At 37.0% G+C, this 17,319-nt stretch overlaps 1 protein-coding gene across 9 annotated transcripts in view; it reads left to right on the forward strand.

The window, feature by feature from the left end:
- The window catches only part of HDAC9 (histone deacetylase 9), a 911,036-nt gene that overhangs the window by 865,076 nt on the left and 28,641 nt on the right, over nucleotides 1–17,319 (forward strand). For all 9 annotated transcript variants that reach the window (XM_078059350.1, XM_078059344.1, XM_078059346.1 and 6 more), the window contains one exon: nucleotides 1,175–1,259. In XM_078059350.1, the coding sequence (XP_077915476.1) occupies nucleotides 1,175–1,259 (85 nt within the window). The remainder of the gene's footprint in view (nucleotides 1–1,174; nucleotides 1,260–17,319) is intronic.

Consider the following 17,319-nt stretch of genomic DNA (forward strand, 5'->3'; position numbering starts at 1 on the left):
TAGATTCCATGATTGAAGTATAGAATAATCAATTCAGAGAGACCCTGGGGGGAAGATTCACTCACATATGTTGTGGAAACTTGGAATTCCTGAGTTTTTAGGTTTTTTTTCTTCAGATGAAGAGACATAGATGAGTTTGTATTTCAGTATAATGTCTAGTGACATTGGTTCCTTTTCATGGCATATTATAGTTTGACCATCATTTTGAGACTATTAACTTTAAATTCTCTAATAAAACTCCTTTTTTGTTAATACCTTTGTTACTATTACTTTCTTTAATTTCTAGGTCACAGTAGCTAGACAGCTATTTTGTTTGCAAGCGTTCTGGCTATGCAGTTTCTGGTGCTATACACCAAGCTACATCATCAGCGTATTCTTAGGATGTAGCATCAGATTCAGTTCTGCCAAAACACTCCATAAATTATTTAAAGTTCCTCTTCATTTCTCGCAAAGCAATGTTTGCTAAGCTTGTCCATGAAAAATCAGTGTAATTCCAGAAGATCATGATATATTTGCAAGACAGGAATTTGTCCCATGTTTCCACATGGACATCTGCTTAGTTATAAGAACAGTAGAAGTTAAATGAAAATGCACAGTTATTTCCCCTTAAAAATACAGTTATTTAGCTTTGGTTTTATTTGAACATTTTCTCTACCATTTATTTAATAGCAGTTGGGTAAGAGCAGCTGTGTCTCATGGCTTTCTATTGTGAAGTGTCCAGAAGTGTGAAGTGGTTGGATGTAAAAACACTGCAAAAGTATGGATAATAGACTGCCCACTTTCTGTCTACTACAACTTCCCTGAGGTTTTGTTTGCAGGGCCCAGCTGCATATACAGACATGATGGAATTTGGTTTGTGAAGAACCTACAAAAATTACACAAATAACTCAGATTTTTAATGAATAATACACAGACATGCACCTGCTTCAGGGACTTCATAGATTAGTTTTGTGACCAATAGAAAAGTCCCTTGGAATTCAGTTATATGGCTGCAAAACAGAAAATAAAATTGGCTACACTTCTAGAACTACTATCAGCAAAATGAAAATATTAACTAGTTCTTCGAGCAAGCTTTTTTTTTGTGGGGAGAGGGGTTGTTTCAGTTTGCTTTGCTTCTGTCAGACTTACTATAAAGTCATAATATTCTGCTCATTATTATCTACTGTTCTTGCAGCTGGAGCCACTTGCTGAAGATATTCTCCACCAAACCCCGAATATGAATGCTGTTGTTTCTTTACAGAAGATCATTGAAATTCAAAGTATGTCTTTAAAGTTTTTTTTAATTTCTAATCAGGTACAACTAATTAAACATATTGAAAATGAAAGCACATGAAAAACATATTTGAGTTTCCAAATATGAGAAACATATTTAGAATTATAATTTGCACATATTATATATTCATACCTAAATGTGTTACTGCCTTGCTCTTACTGTGGCGATCTAACCTTACACTGGTAACTCAGAGGCATTAGATTTAGAATCTTGTTTTTCTCATATTTTCCAAGTACTTGGATTTTTTTTCATTACTATCACTAAGTGTCTATCCAAAACAATGAAATTAATCTAGAAATTTTTATTATATTGTCTAATCTTAACTAAGGGTAAGTTGTGTCCTAATGATGTTGGAATTCAGCAATCATTTACTGGTTTAAGTTTGTCAAGAGAGGAAAAAGTTAATGAGAAAGCCTCACTATTAGAAAATACAACTAAAGAAAGCAAGGAAGTCAGAAACTTTACTATCCAGTCCCTTCATATTGTTACTACTTTGTGAAGAGTTACTCTTTTTTAGATGGTAACACTTTCTCACACACACACATACACACACACACACACACACACACACACACAATTCAAGCAGGAATTAACGTGAACGTTAGCATGAAGGGAAAAACCAAATGGCAAAATTATGTGTGAAGAAGGATCAGGAAAACCCTTAGCTTTGCTATCATCCTATAGAAGCATGTTTTAAACACCACTGAAGAAGCCTCCTGCTAGTTTTCTGAGTCCTTGCCTTTGCTTGCTCAGTAGCAGTTTGTAGATATGGGTGTATTTGGAGTTCTGTATGATTCATTCATCTGGTGCTGTGACTGTTTATAAATTATGCCATACAGGAGCTCAAAACAATCTCCACTTTACTTAATTTCATTCATGCCTGGTCATAAGTGCCCCATAAATATTTATTAACTATATATCATAACTGGAATAAAGTCCATATTTAAAGATTTTCAGAGAATGGAAATGTAAACATTCAAATACTGGGGACCAAAACCTCTGAAAAAAGACTAAGATAAAGGAACTGACAGATGAAGAAGGGGAGGCTGGAGAAGAATTCATAAGCTTGGGTACAAAATCCTGTCATTACAATAACTGTCTCATTTCCACTGAGAGTAAATTAAGAGGCTCTATTATATGTTATTCCAAATCTCAAGGAAAGGAATCTGAAGTGGTCTTTGACAGCCTTCTCATATTCATCTACATCCAATCTAATACCTCCTGCAGGTCATCAATAGTATAAAAATATCTAGTTTTTATAAATATTATTCTTTTTTATTCTGAGCATTCTTTTGCCATTATACACAGATTAGTAAAAGTTATTATTTTTATGTATATTCTGATCATATCACTTTCAGTAAGCATTCTTGAATACTTATGATATGTTGATGGAAGATAACTTTATCAGTTATCAAGGCACAGAAGTTATGAAGAAGAATAAGGTAAAGTTCTTGGCATTAAAGAGTTACAATCCCTTGAGTGAGAGACACTTAAATAAAACTTCCAGTACAGGGCCATGAGGAGCACTGAGCTCATGGAAAAGGAGCATTCTCTTTCTTAAGTCCCTTTCAGCTGGGTTGAGAGATGCTAGAGTGAGGAAGGCTCAAGGAAGGTTCAAGGAAGGCTTCATGGCAGTGATAAAGCCTGAGCCTGGTCTTAAGGACTGAACAGGGTTTTGGCCAGATGAAGAGTGAATGTTTGGAAGGGAACAACAAAACTAGAGGTCTCAATTTTTACACAGGTATGAAAAATTCATAGTTTGTATCTTCAGAAACGGTACTGTTGCCTTTTGTATTAGATCTAATTTCCTAGTAATGGCTTTCTACTGCATGACTTTTTTTCCTTTTACCAAAAATTACATTTTCAAGTGATTTTTGCAGTCTGCACTAGCCAAACAAACCTGTTTGACTCTTAAAAAGACCATTCTATCACAACCTGCTGTATGAGAATTCTGCCACTATGGATTGTGGATATTAGTCTTCTGTTCCAAAATTCATTTCATAGTACCCAACACTAACCACTTACCCCATTTAAAATTCCATTTCCTTCTGAGCTCCTAGTGAGGATTGCACCCAGCACTTATAAATCCAATACTTCCATAAACTCTCAGCAATAACATGTGGATTTTAATTAGTAGCGTTTTAAATTTTTTCTATTATTTGAGTTTTTTGTGTATTTTATAGTCTGTTAGTCTTGGTTCCTTAGTTAGAGGATAATCATCAGGAGGACAGGAATCACATCTTTTCACCCCTGCAGGTACCTATAGAAAGGGTTGGCAGCAGGGGAGAGGTTTGAAGTGCACGGGAGCCTGGGAATCAAAAGTAGGCAGATTTAAGTGTAGGATTTAATCTTCAAGGCCCTAGGGAACCAGAGCTTGCATCAAAGGGAGCTTCTGAAGAAGACCTCCTTTTTCTTAGTCATAGACATATAATGTAGTAGATGTTGTTGGCTACTCAGCAACAATGCCTTCCTCACTTATACTCAAAAGAAGCCTGGTTTTACTCATGAATCCTTGTCACCGGATACCATGCAACTCAGGGGAAGATGAACTTATGTCCAGCTATAGGGGAGCTGTTCTTAGTCTAATGCTAAACTAGTCAACCCACTTCACAGTGATTGGTTAAGGAATGAGTACATGACCCAATTTTGGCCACTGAGAATCAGAGCTGGCTTCATGGGTGTTCAGCCTCTGCAGTCACATAGGCCACACACTTAGAAGAGTTCTGTGCATGGTTTAATGCTCTTACTGTTGCTGTCTTTAAATTTTTATCAAGTTTTGAACAAGGGGCCCACATTTATCTTGCCCTGGGCCCTGCGAATTACGCAGCCAGCCCTGATAAAATTCAAGGTGTTAGTGATGTGAAAAGGTATTTGCCAAGAAGGGCTGATACTAACATCACCACAGGGAGAAAGAACTAAGGTTGTGGATGAGAAGGAACTGAATGGTGAGTCAAGGTAAAGGGAAAGACAAAGACAAGATGAGAGTGATCTCTTGGCATTTGGGACATAGAGTAGAAATCACTACAGAGAAAGTTGTTTCAGACTTTGGCTTTGACACTCTGTGGTACATTTTATGTGGTTCTGTGAATTGTGTGTCTTTTGGGGCCATTTAATTGTATGTCTTTGGGGCCACTCTTCCAGACTACAGAAACAGAAAGGGGCTGCATAAGGTCCATAAAGCAATAAAATTAAAGTCAATGTTTCCAAGTAACAAACTTTATAATGGCTTGAGAAATTAAAATTATGGGCTTCTGGCCTAGCAAACAATGCTAGATTTCCTTACAAACTATAAAATTTCACTCTTACTTTTACTTTTCTCTGTTTTATAACCCAGTCTTCCATTTCAAGTGCTCTTATAGGACTCCAGGCCAGCATTTCCCCGTTGGTGGGGGAAGTAGTTAAGATTCACCACATAATTTGGATCCCAGTGCAAAATGAAAATGTGTGAATGCTTCCATGTTAAAAAATTACCATAATTCAGGAAGGTGACCACAGAGCATTGAACCAAGCATGGGGACTCTTCTGTACATGGGGGACCTTTGCAACTGCACATGTTGCCTTTAAGGTAGCCTTTGTTTAACTGAAGAACCTCCTCTTCACATATGTCTCTGAGCATCACACAGGTGCCTCCTTTTAACTTTGGGAGGTGTTTGAATTTCAGTCTGCCTCCTAGTACAGGTTGTGAAGGATTCTTTTGTGTTTCAGCTTGGGACTACAATATCAGAAAACTATGTAAATGTTGAGAAGCAGGATTTGTAGCATGTGGGAAACATTCAGGCAAGTTCCTAGATAGCCTTGTCCTGAGGCAGACAGTGAGGTGCTGACAGGCCTTATGTGAATTTCTCTTTGAGAACTGAGCCCCCCAGCTGAGGGTGTGCAGGTGCTGGAGGCTGCGATTAGCACTGGCCTCGTGCCTGGCCACATGCATGAGAATATTTGGCAGCAGGGCCATCCCTGTTGTCCTATCCTTGTTTATGTTACTCATTTAACGGAGAAGAAACGACCTTACAAGGCAACACGTCAGGACAACCATTCCTCCTGACAGGTAATAAAGACCCCTCCTGACAGGTCAGGTTCTGGTTTCATCTCAAGATGGTGGATGTATACAAAGATCAGCCATTTTTGAGATGACAAAAGAGATGGTCAAGAAGCTTCATGTTTTCACATGCTGTTCACTCTGCTAACAAGTGTTTTGCCTCATCCCTATAAGTTTTCTAGACTTAGTTCAGATGTTATCTCTTTTGGGAAGCCATGTATCTCTTCATTGTTATTCTAGATTAGGCACATTTCCTGTGTGTTTTCATAGCAGGGATTGTTTTTGCTGATGTTCTTTGTTTTTAGTCATTGAATCCTTTGCACAGTGTCTGGCACATAATAGGCATTGTGCAAATGTTTATTGAATGAATGAATCAGCTAATCTGTCAGTATTTGCCACATTTTTTTTCTTAGCCAGGTTGATTTTTTTAACTAAGGTAATTATACTCCTTGGCTGGCTAACCCATGCGGACAAGAGATTAAGAAGAATGGGCAAAATATATGCGAGCTCTTTTCTTCTGTCTTCCATAACCCATAATGATGAATCATTTCTAAATTGGAAAGAATATAGATTACTTGTGAGCTACCATTTCTGTCACTAATCTTTGAGATGGCAATTCTCAGAGCTGAAATTAATTGTTGGCTGATGACTGTACTCACCAACAAGTGATGCCAGGTAAGAGTCAGCCCAGAGAAGGATAAATGATCCTCATATGTATGTTTCCTTTCCTAAAACCCATCCTAACAACTTATGGAGTCCATTGCACTCTTCTTCCTTTCTTTTGCATTGGAAGATAAGAAGCAAGGTTCCCAAATGCCTTTTTTCACACCAGTCCTGGCCCATGATACCATGTTCACTGATTTTGAAGGGAGGAACCATGAAGTGAGTTTTCCATAAAACTTAATTCATGTAGTTTGAAAGACTATAATTTTAAGCTCCAAAACATATAATGAATGATACTGATATTGATCTGTGAAACCCCAAAATATGAAAACCACAAGTATAGAGCCATGGTTTCCTTTTATTTATTTAAATTTTTAGTAAGAAGAGTACTCTTTTTAAGTGTCAACCAATTTTCTAGACCGCCTGCATGATAATAGTGATAATCATAGTATCTTTTGATTTGTGGATCAAGAAATATATATATGTACACAAGGATTTGAGGATTCTTTAAAATTTTTGCTGCAACCCTCCAGTGGTTTGCAGCTGATAAGCTGAAAAACACTAGTGTAGAGGATTTAAAAATGACAGGAACTTCAATATAATCCTCTCCGCCACTCACAAGCCATGATTAATAAGCCACTTAACTTTTCTGAGAAATTTCAAGAGGAATGGCATGGCATATCACCATCCTACTTTACTAAGTTGGATCTACTGTGGCAACAAAATGGGAAATAAGAATCAGGATTATAAAAAAAAATGGTTATTTCCCCCCTCCGCCCCCACTCTCATCTTTTCCCTACTCTAAGGATTCTTCCTTTGTTTAGTGGATTGGGGTCTTCTTAGAGTTTCTTACTATGCCAGTCACAGCAAAATGGTTACATAGGCCAGAATGAGGAAGGGACAGTATTTGTCATGTATATTCTTGTCAAACAACATCGGTGTTTCCAGCATATAAAATTTATCAGTATAACTAAATCTCTATTTCTTAAAACACACATACGTGTGCACACACACACACACACACACACAGTTATTTAGGTCAATGAGAAGTGAATCTGTGGTCCTCTGAATTTACCCAGCTTTTGAGGCCAGTATGAAAAGGGATAGGATTTTCTCATTGCAGGAGAATATACCACGTGACCAGGTAATTGACTGAGGTAGTCCGTTATCCCCTGGTTCAAGCACCACAATGAAATAAGAAGTAACATGGGATGCCTGGATGGCTCCATAGGTTAAGCATCTGCCTTCCGTTCAGGTCATGAATTCAGGGTCCTGGGATCAAGTTCCACATCGGCTCCTTGCTCAGTGGGGAGCCTGCTTCTCCCTCTGCCTGCCACTCCCCCTGCTTGTGCGCATGCTCTCTCTCTCTCTTTCTCTCTCACAAATAAATAAAATCTTAAAAAAAAAAAAAGAAAAAGAAATAAGTAACAAATGATGTTACAAGCAAATGAAGGCAAGCTAATTTTGTTGATTTCATTTCCACTCTATTTCCAATGGAGATAACTAGATGGTAAAATAAAATAAACTGTTGATGTACCCACTAAGTGGATAATCAGAGGAGTGCGATTCACTTCTCTTGGCGATTAAGAGATCTAGATAGTAATTAATGAAACAAAGCTATTAAAGTAAGACTTGTTCTAAAGAGACAACCATTGTCTTTTTTAAGTGAAATGCCGTTCTCAGCCATTTCCTCCCATTAGCCTAATACCCTTTATCTACCCCCCTTACCAAGGAGAAGGGGCATTTACATCAGACAAATCAGAACAAAATCCAGATTGTTTCTAAGCTGAAAGGAATATGTATACATCTCTTGTTGTAAGGAAACTGTCCAATATCTTGACCTCATAGGGCTATGCACACCGATTAAAGAGTTGTTCCCCAGATTGCAACATGTGCTGCATAAATCATCTTAAAAGCTTTACTAGCTTCTTGACTCCACACCCAAATCCTAAACCACATTCAGTTTTCTTCTCTTTTTGTTCCTTCTTATTTTATTTTGATTTTCTATCTTTTTTTTCTTATCTCTTTCTCTTTTCCTCTCTCCTCCATCTTCATCCTATTGAGGTCCAGGGAAGAAGAATAAGAGATAACCCACAATGTTGGAAAGGAACTTTTAACTCATAAGGATTTGGGGATTCATTTCAGTCAGAGAAGGAACGTGGTCAAATCTGCATTGCAAAAGATTATTATGCCTGCAGTAAGGACAGGAGATTTAGCATGGCTTATTGTCAGACATGAGCAGTTTATTTCAGAAGTAGAATTGAGTTGGTATGGTAATTAATTGTCATGGAGGGGATTAATGGATTTCTAGATTTCAGACTTGGACAACTGAGTAGATGGTGGTGTCACTTCCTGTGATAGGGAACAGTGCCGGAAAATAACGGTTTGAAGAGGAAGATGAAAAACATTAGACTTAAAGAAATTTGGGATGCCCGGCTGGCTCAGTTGGTAGAGCATGTGACTCTTGATCGTGGGGTGAGTTTGAACCCCATGTCGGGCGTAGAGTTTACTTAAAAAAAAAGAAGAACTTTTGTTAATTAAAATGCTTGAAGTTGGGGGGGGGAGGCAGCATCATCCTAAATATCAGTTTTTTACTACAGTGAAGTTATTGAGGGATTTTAGATTAAATCATTTACACACTGCAAATCCTGTAAGCTGCTAGCAAATAAAAAAGTAACAATTACTGAGTGTTTTCAGTGTGCCAGGTATTGTTCTAAGGACTCTTATTAATATAAATTACTCATTTAATCTTCTTAACGACCCTATGAAGTAGGTACTATTTTCATTTCCAGTTTACAGCCAAGTAAACTGAGGTACATCTAGGTTAATTAACTTCCCCAAAGTTAGACAGTTAATAAGTGGATAAAGGCAACATCATAAATCAAGCAGTGTAGTTCGAGAGTCTATAGTCTTAACCATTATGTTATTCTATCTCACAAATAAATTCATTCTTTTTGCAATTTTTGTGTATACTTTTTTCATTTCTTCAAAAAATGACATGTTTAGGAAAAAAATCAATTTAACTGATGATTTGGAGTTTTGGAAGTTCTGGTTAATTGAGGTTTAGTCAGTCAGTCCTAGAAGGGTAGTGCCAAATTACAAGGAGCCATGGAGCTATGAATCTACTTTGGAGCCCCTTGTAAACTTGCAAAATACATCTAATCACAGAAAAATGCAAGGATTGGCAGAATTTCAAATTCCTGCCCTTTTGGGTTTAAAACCTTGACTGTTGTCAGGTGTGAGCTGCTATTTGTCATAGATTTTTTGGCTGAGACAGAGGCCTTGACGTTGCAGACCTGGGCCAGGCAGACCTTCATTGAAGAAAAGCAGCATTAAACATTTTCCTACCATTAACCCCACCAACCCTTGCTTGCATCAGAGCCAGATCAAACTTGTACATGTAGGTCTTTGAAAGTTGATTTTGAACTTCTAATTAACCATTCTCTTGAAATTTTGAGATTCTGATTATTGTTTGGTGGAGCACTAATACTATAAAGTACCAAAACCAAAAGGAAAATCTGCTATCTGCTTAGAGATTTGTCTGGAATTTTTTTTTATTCCAACTGCATCTGTAATTATGATTTTTCTTTCACTCATGTTCTACTAAGGCAAAACTGATCAAACCATGAGAATAAATAAAACTATGCATGTTTCCAGGACTGAACACTCTTTAAGAATAGGAATGCATTGTAATTATACAGTCAACTGTTAGCACCCAGATGAGCTTCACACATACATTTGATTCCATTCACTGAGATAAGGTGTGTTTAGAAGGTCAAGTTCAGGAAAAGATCATTTGCTAGGTATTTATATATATTATGTCTAGTCCTCACACAACTCTGCAATGCATAATTAGCATAATTAGTTTCCTCATCTTGTTCATGAATGAATTGAGGCTTAACAAGTATAGGTCTCTTGTTGAAGGTCTTTCCACAGGTAAGCAGGAAAACCAAGATTTGCTGATATGACTATGCTATCAAAGCCCATTTTCTGTAAAAGCATATGACCTCCTCTTCCTCTTTTCACAGATAAGAACAGAGTTTCACCACATTTCCTATTCCCAGATATCCCAGGATAGACACTCAACTAGACCTCTCATAAAATATGAAAGATTCTGCCTACATTAAAACAGTCTATTTTAATACATTACTAGGCTTACTAGAATGTAAGGGAATAGGAGGAAAAAAGAAATAAGCTGAAATTTAATAGAGTAAGTAACACAAACAGGGAGAGTATCCCTGGGTCAAATGACAGTATCAGTGCATGAGAAAGCCTAAGGTCTGCATCATAGTTGGGGATAGGAATTTGATGGGTACCAAAGAGGTTTTATCTTGGTCCACTCCTAGTTCTGAAGGAAGCAAAAGTATCCCTAATTTAGACCCCAGTATATGCTGAGATCAAGTTCAACAAAATGAACTCAAATTCGAATTCAAAATTTGAATTCATATGAATTCAAATAAATAAATATATATATACTTATTTAAATAAATGGATAAAATCCAGTACACAGGGCACAAGCCACTAGGGAAAGTCAACAGAAAAGAGAAACAAGAGAATAATAAGCCTTATTTGTGGGGTTAAAATGGAGGAAGGGCACTATTTTCAAGTAATGATAACGGATTAAAAATACTCATGTACTTTCACTCCTCCATGGAACTCCACTAAGATAATAAAAAAGAGGGGTTTTGTTCTGTTTTGTTTTGTTTTTCAGACATACACTAATGGGAATAAAGAATGAAAAAGGAAATAATAGGAACCTGGAGAGCAGATGACCATCTGTTACTGTCTTAGCAGACCTGGGGAGAAAAAAAAATATCCCAAGCCAGTACTGGCAGGCATATCTCTTGCCAGAGAGGGATACATCAGACCCATATGCCATAGAATTGTCAACCCACACACCTAAGACTCTTCATTTCATTTATCATTTCTTTTAATTCATTTTCCTTTCTTTTCTCCATTTCTACATCTATCTTGAAAACAGTAACACTTAAATTCGTTTGCCTTTCAATCTGCCTTAAAAATCTTACCTTTCTACTTTACCAATCTAATAAAATCTCAACCCTGGATACATTCTACAGAGAACTTTCTCCAACACTGGACCTAAATAAACAGGTCTGCTCATGATTGTCCTGAATCATAGCAGTTTGGCTTCCTGTAAATTTATGATCACCAAACTCAAATGGACCCATTATAATCCTGCTATGTTTCTCAGGTCAACTTGCTCTACCTTTCCAACTACTCTTTCAAACTTCTCTGTCCTCAAACCTCTATCCATCTTACCTTTACCTCCCCTCTTAATCTCAGCGACAAACCTTAAACTCTAGCTACCAACTGCTATTTTTGAACTGTTCATTGCCGTCAACATTTAAGCACCCTAAAATACCCCTCATCTTAAAAAAACAAAAGGAAACTCCAGCTACCTCATTCCTTCAGTTTACCACCCATTTCTCTTCAACCCTTTCAGAACAAAGTCTTGAAAATTGTTTCTGTTTAGTCATCCCCATTTTCTTAGCTCCAATCCCTGTCAGAACCTTTCTAGTCTGGTTGCAATCTGACCCATGGTCACCAGTGGCCTTTTTGCTGCCAGATGTAAAAAGGTGATTTTATTAAACTTTTTATTTTGAAATGATCTTCGATTTAGAGAAAAGTTGCAAGTATAATACAGAGTTCTCATGTGACCTTTATCCAGCTTCCCTGAATTTTGACATCTTGTATAACCTTAGCACAATTACAGAAACTAAGGAATTAACAGTAATACAGTTCTATTAAATAAACTGTCAACTCTCTTTGGAGTCCACCAGGTTTTCACTAATTTCCTTGTTCTATTCTAGGTTTCAGTCTATGATTGACCCATTACATTTAGTTGTTGTATCTCAGTCTTCTCACATCTGTCATTTCCTCAGTCTTTCCATGCCTTTTATGAGCTTGACACTTTGAAGAGTACTGGTTAATTAGTTTGATGAACATCTTTCAGCTTGGTATTCTCTGATGTTTTCTCATGAGTAAAGTGAGGATGTGCATTTTGGACAAGATTACCACAGCAGTGTTGCAGTTGCTTAGTGCTTCAGATCTGTGGTACATAATGTCAATATGTCCTATTATTGGTGAGATTAACCTTGATCACTTGATTATGGAGCTCTCTAATGTGATGTTACCATGTTTCCCTTTGGAACTAATAAATATGTTGGAAAGATAGTTTGCAATTTTGCAAATATCCTGTTTTTTTTCAACCTTTTGTCCACTAATTTTAGCAGCCATTGGTGGATCTTACCTGCAGAAATTATTACTCTGGTATTCCAATGCTGATTTTCTATTTTCCTTACTCCTTAGAAGTTATTCTTTGGGAATTATCTGTAATGAGGAACTGTCCTTTTTCTTCCCATTATTAATTTTGTTGCACAAGTTATTTTAGCTCTGGTCGTTTGGAGCTCTTTCAGACTGGCTCCTATGTCCTTTTGACATGGTTCTGTCTTCTTGTGAGCACTTTCTTAGTTTCTGGCATCACAAAATGTTCCAAGTTCACCTTGGTTTTTCCCTACCTATATTAGTCTGGATCCTCCAGACATAATCTATATAACTAACAATAACTATAACAAATATAAATATAAATAAATACATATTATAAGGCAATAGTTCATGCAGTTGTAATTGAGGCTGAGAATTCCAAAACCTGCATTTGGCAAGCTGGAGACCCAGAAAAGTAGTTGGCATAGTTCCAGTCCAAGTACAAAGACCCGAGAACTAGGAAAACCAGTGGTTTAACTTCTACTCTGATGCCAAAGACAAAAGGATTGATGTCCCAGCTTGAAGACTGTCAGTCAGAGAGAGAGAATTCTCCCTTATTCAGGCCTTCAACTTACTGAATGAGGCCCACCCATACTGGGGAGGGCAATTTGCTTTACTCAGCCTACTGATTCGAGTGTTGGTCTCTTCCAGAAACACCCTCACAGACATACTCAGAATAATGTTTAACCAAATAGTTAAACCAAATGTTTAACTGGGTACTCTGTGGCCCAGTCAAATTGACAATAAAAATTAACCATCACAAGTCCACCTCTTGTCAACTTGGCACCATACACATCTTAAACCATACTTAATCGCCATTTATAGAAAATAACAGTCATAGTTTTGCCTAACATGATACAACTTTCCTGACTACAACTGAAAACACACTAAGCACTTCACCAGGAGAGTAGCTACAGTTTTGAGTGATGTTTGCTCTTCTCAGTATCCCATAAATACTATGATGTAAAATTAACAATACTTAAATGCTATGATATAAAGTTGATGCATCTTATGTTACAAGATAAGGGAGAAGGGGACAGAGGAAAACAAAGATACTTGCATACAAATATATTCATAATAAATAAGGAGGAAACACTCCTGACAGTTATATTCCTTGTTACTGTAATTTGTCATGTGGCCATAGTTGGTGTTTATAACCACCTTCTTCTATTACCTATTCTGTATTCCCTTTGCCTTCAGGAAGCAACTCAGCTGGTTATGGTTCCTTACCTGGTGGAATGATTCAGACCTTCATTCTGAATTAGTAGTCCTGCATAGATTGAGTTGTTGTAGTTTTCCATTGACCTTAATCACAGGGCATAGTGTATTAAAGTATGCCCAAAGGGACCTCCTTGTATTCCACACATTCTCTTCCTTACTTCCATTGTGGAGTAGCAGGCCAATTTTCCTTGATAATCAGGATTAATCATCCCAGCCAGCACAGTAATTCCTTTCTTTGCCTATTGATTCGGAAGCATGAGGAATCCAAAGTGGCACGGCAGAAGTTTTAACATCCAGTTCAATGGAATCATTGTTTTATCCCTGGTGGAAGCTTTCTTCCCTTTGGAACTAGGACCTTTAGTCTAGCAGAGTGTAAGCTCTCAGGAACAGAAAGTAAAAATGTTGCCAGTGGGTGACTAGGTGTAATATTGAGTGGTGAGACTCCCATTCCCCCCCCTTGATTTGTGAACACATGATTCCTGGATATGGAAGAAACAGCACCATATATTGGGTGCTGATTAGAGCATATGCATCCTTCTAGAGAAACTTGCCCCAGTCCTACAAGATATTACTACCTGGCTTACACTGAAACTGAGTCTTCTAAAGGCCATTCCACTATTCTATCAAACCAGTTACCTTGACTCTGCTGTCCATTATGCAGCCATACCCACCTTGCCTTTCGCAGTTGAATGCTGCCACTTGCCCCCTGCCACCTGGATCCAATTACTTCCACTGTACTTAGGTTTCCCAATTCAATGACCATAGTTCCCACTGTAAGTTATGGTCTACAGAAATGAGCAATCACAAGGCTCTTCAGGAATTCCAGGACACCCCCTCCCCTCACAAATTTATTTCTTAGAGTTATGGTAAAAGGCATGTCTTCTGGACCTTTCCAGTGTGAATGAGTAGGTCCTAAAGGACAAATATACTCTAACAGTCCAATCTCCCTATGTCTTTGAATCCCTTCCTCTTCATTAAACCAAGAAAGGTCTGACATTTCTAAATCACTCACTGAGAACCAGCTTTTTGTCCATGTTTTAACAAACCAAACAGACTGTTGGAGCCCTTCCTAACACTCCTGGATGCAACATTAAATGTAGAATCTCTTCTTACTGAGCCCATCATTCTCTACCTAAATCCTTTTCACACTATATATTCTTCTTCTAAGTGTACAATATGAGTAAGTTATTTCAACCCTCTTTACTTCAGTTTTCTCATCAATAAAATAAAGAAAATGAAAGATTCTATCTCACAAGGTAGTTTTGAAATTATATGAAATAACATATACATATACATTAACATAAGCATATCATAGACATTCAGTAAATGTTTCATATCATTTTACTTATTGTTGTGTTTGTCCCAGACCATAGCTTCATAGTCATCTCTATATGTACAACTCCAAAAATTTATATCTTCAGCTCAGACCTCAGGTCTGTTTATTAAAGTTCTAGCTCAGCATCTTTCCCTTGATACCACAAGGGCACATCTCATCAACATGTCCAAAGCCATTGTCATTATTCTTTTCCCAAACCTCAACCTCTTCCAGGTTTCTTGATCCAAGAGATGGCACCCTTTTCCTACTAGTTTTGCTAGACAGGAATCTAGGAGTTAGTTTTCATGTTTTCTTTCCATTGCTGTCTACATCCAGCCCATTACTCCATCCTGTTTGTCATATCCCTTAAACATTTCATTCATCTATCCACTTATTTTTGTTCCCATGGCCACTGTCCCAAATCAGGCTTTCTCCTGGACCGTTTTTATATCCTACAAAGTAGTCTACCCACATCCTCTCTTGCTTTCTCCACTTATTCTCTAAAGTGCTGCCAGAGTAATTTTTTTTTTTTTTTACAAAATAACACTTAGTCTGTATACCTCCTTGTTTTAAATCAGAGGTCAACAAAGTTCTTATGTACAATGTAGGATGGTAAATGTGTAAGGCTTTGTGTTGCAGCTGCTTAATTCTTCCATTGTAGCAAGGAAGCAGCCATAGCCAGTGTGTAATGAACACAATTGTATTCTAGTAAAACTTTATTTACAAAAACAGGGTGTGGGACCAATTTGGTTTCTAAAAAATGAGAAATCTGAAACAAGTGGTTATCTGGATGGGATGTTGAAATAATAGACACCAATTGTAAAAGCCACCTAAAATTCTGGCCTGGAAGGTGGAAGAGAAATATTCAACATTGCTGCCACCTGGTACACCAGGCACGTGTGCTAAAGCCACAGCTTGTGACATGCATGAAGGCACCAAGCCACCAGGGGTTGGGATTAGGGGAAACGTGGGGAATAAAGGTTATAGATGGTTAAAATATATTCAAGAAATAGAGAGAGAGTAGTCCTGAATGCAGCATTTACACTCTGAATGTTTCTTCTACAGAGGTTTCATCAATTATTGAACATTGCAACTTAACAACTATTTATTTTGTGGTTAGTTACATATTTTAATTTTGCTATCAATACTATTAGCTGAAAGGCGCTCAGAAACAAATGTGCATGTTAAAAGATATAGTGCTCGATTGCTTTTTCCTAAGAAAGTTGATAATGACCATGTAACTTACACAAAATGTTTGTCGATGTTCATCATTCATCATGGGGACATAGTGATATCGTGAGTAACATGAACCCTGAAGACATTATGCTGTTGAATGAGTGGCAGTGTCCACTTTAAAATTTAGTATTATTAGGGGCACCTGAGTGGCTCAGCCGTTAAGCATCTGCCTTCGGCTCAGGTCATGATCCCAGGGTCCTGGGATTGAGCCCAGCATTGGGCTCCCTGCTCAGTGGAGAGTCTGCTTCTCCCTCTACCACTCCCCCTGCTTCTGTTGCCTCTCTCGCTGTGTCTCTCTGTCAAATAAATAAATAAAAAGTAAATAAATAAATAAATAAATAAATAAATAAAAGAAAAATAGAAGAAAAACAAAGGAAAAAAAAATACTAAGGCCAAAGGAGGCAGTTTAACAAGTGCAGTTGCAGATTGTGCACTTACATATCACTTTAAGAAGTATGACTTTTTATTTAGATAAAACCACCATGCATCTACATTTTTAAAATAAATTTTCAATTTCAAGTGTTCTTTTCAAGCTCCAAAGTGAGGTAATAGTTCCACTGGAGGTAATAGTTCTTCCACTGGAAGAATCTCTTGGTTCAATGATAGAGTGTCCTTAGATGCTTCAAACAGAAAAAAATCAGTTAATTCTAATAATGGTTTGATATTTTTCATTCAATCTATGGAATCGAAGTAGAGTTTTTAGAAATAAATCTGCCAGAAATGAAACACAGGGTATTACTGTAGATGCTATTGTAAATTACAGTGAAAAATCTAACCCTGACAATAGGATCATTTGATTTTGTGTTAATATGCAAATTTAGATTTTGGTGGAGCACAGCTTAATCTTAAAGAATAGAAATATATTTGGCATTAGTTTTAGAGAACATAAATTCCTTAATTTTTATAAATACTTAATAAAATATAAGTCCAATAGAATTTTATTTAAAAATTTCTTTAAAAAAAAACAAGCAGGCTCGTTAGTCTATCAGTGGAAATTTAAACTATTTTTCTCAAAATTTACAATACCTTTATATAAACACAGCGTGAAATACAGGTAAATGTATGATTAAATGAAATACCAAGTCTTTGAAATACAACTGGTATTGATGACAAGAAATAAAACCTTCAGCATGGCAGTTCAAAATTTTGTAATCAAAATTTCTTCTTTGGTGCCTATTATCAACCATACTTTAGAAATGTTTAAGATGATTATTCTATAGTAATATTGAACTGTTTTGTAAATGAGTTTCTGAATTTTTATTCTATTTTTTCTAATCAGTTAGAATTCAT

Source organism: Halichoerus grypus, chromosome 12 (assembly GCF_964656455.1).
Source record: "Halichoerus grypus chromosome 12, mHalGry1.hap1.1, whole genome shotgun sequence".
NCBI classification, from domain to species: Eukaryota; Metazoa; Chordata; class Mammalia; order Carnivora; family Phocidae; genus Halichoerus; species Halichoerus grypus.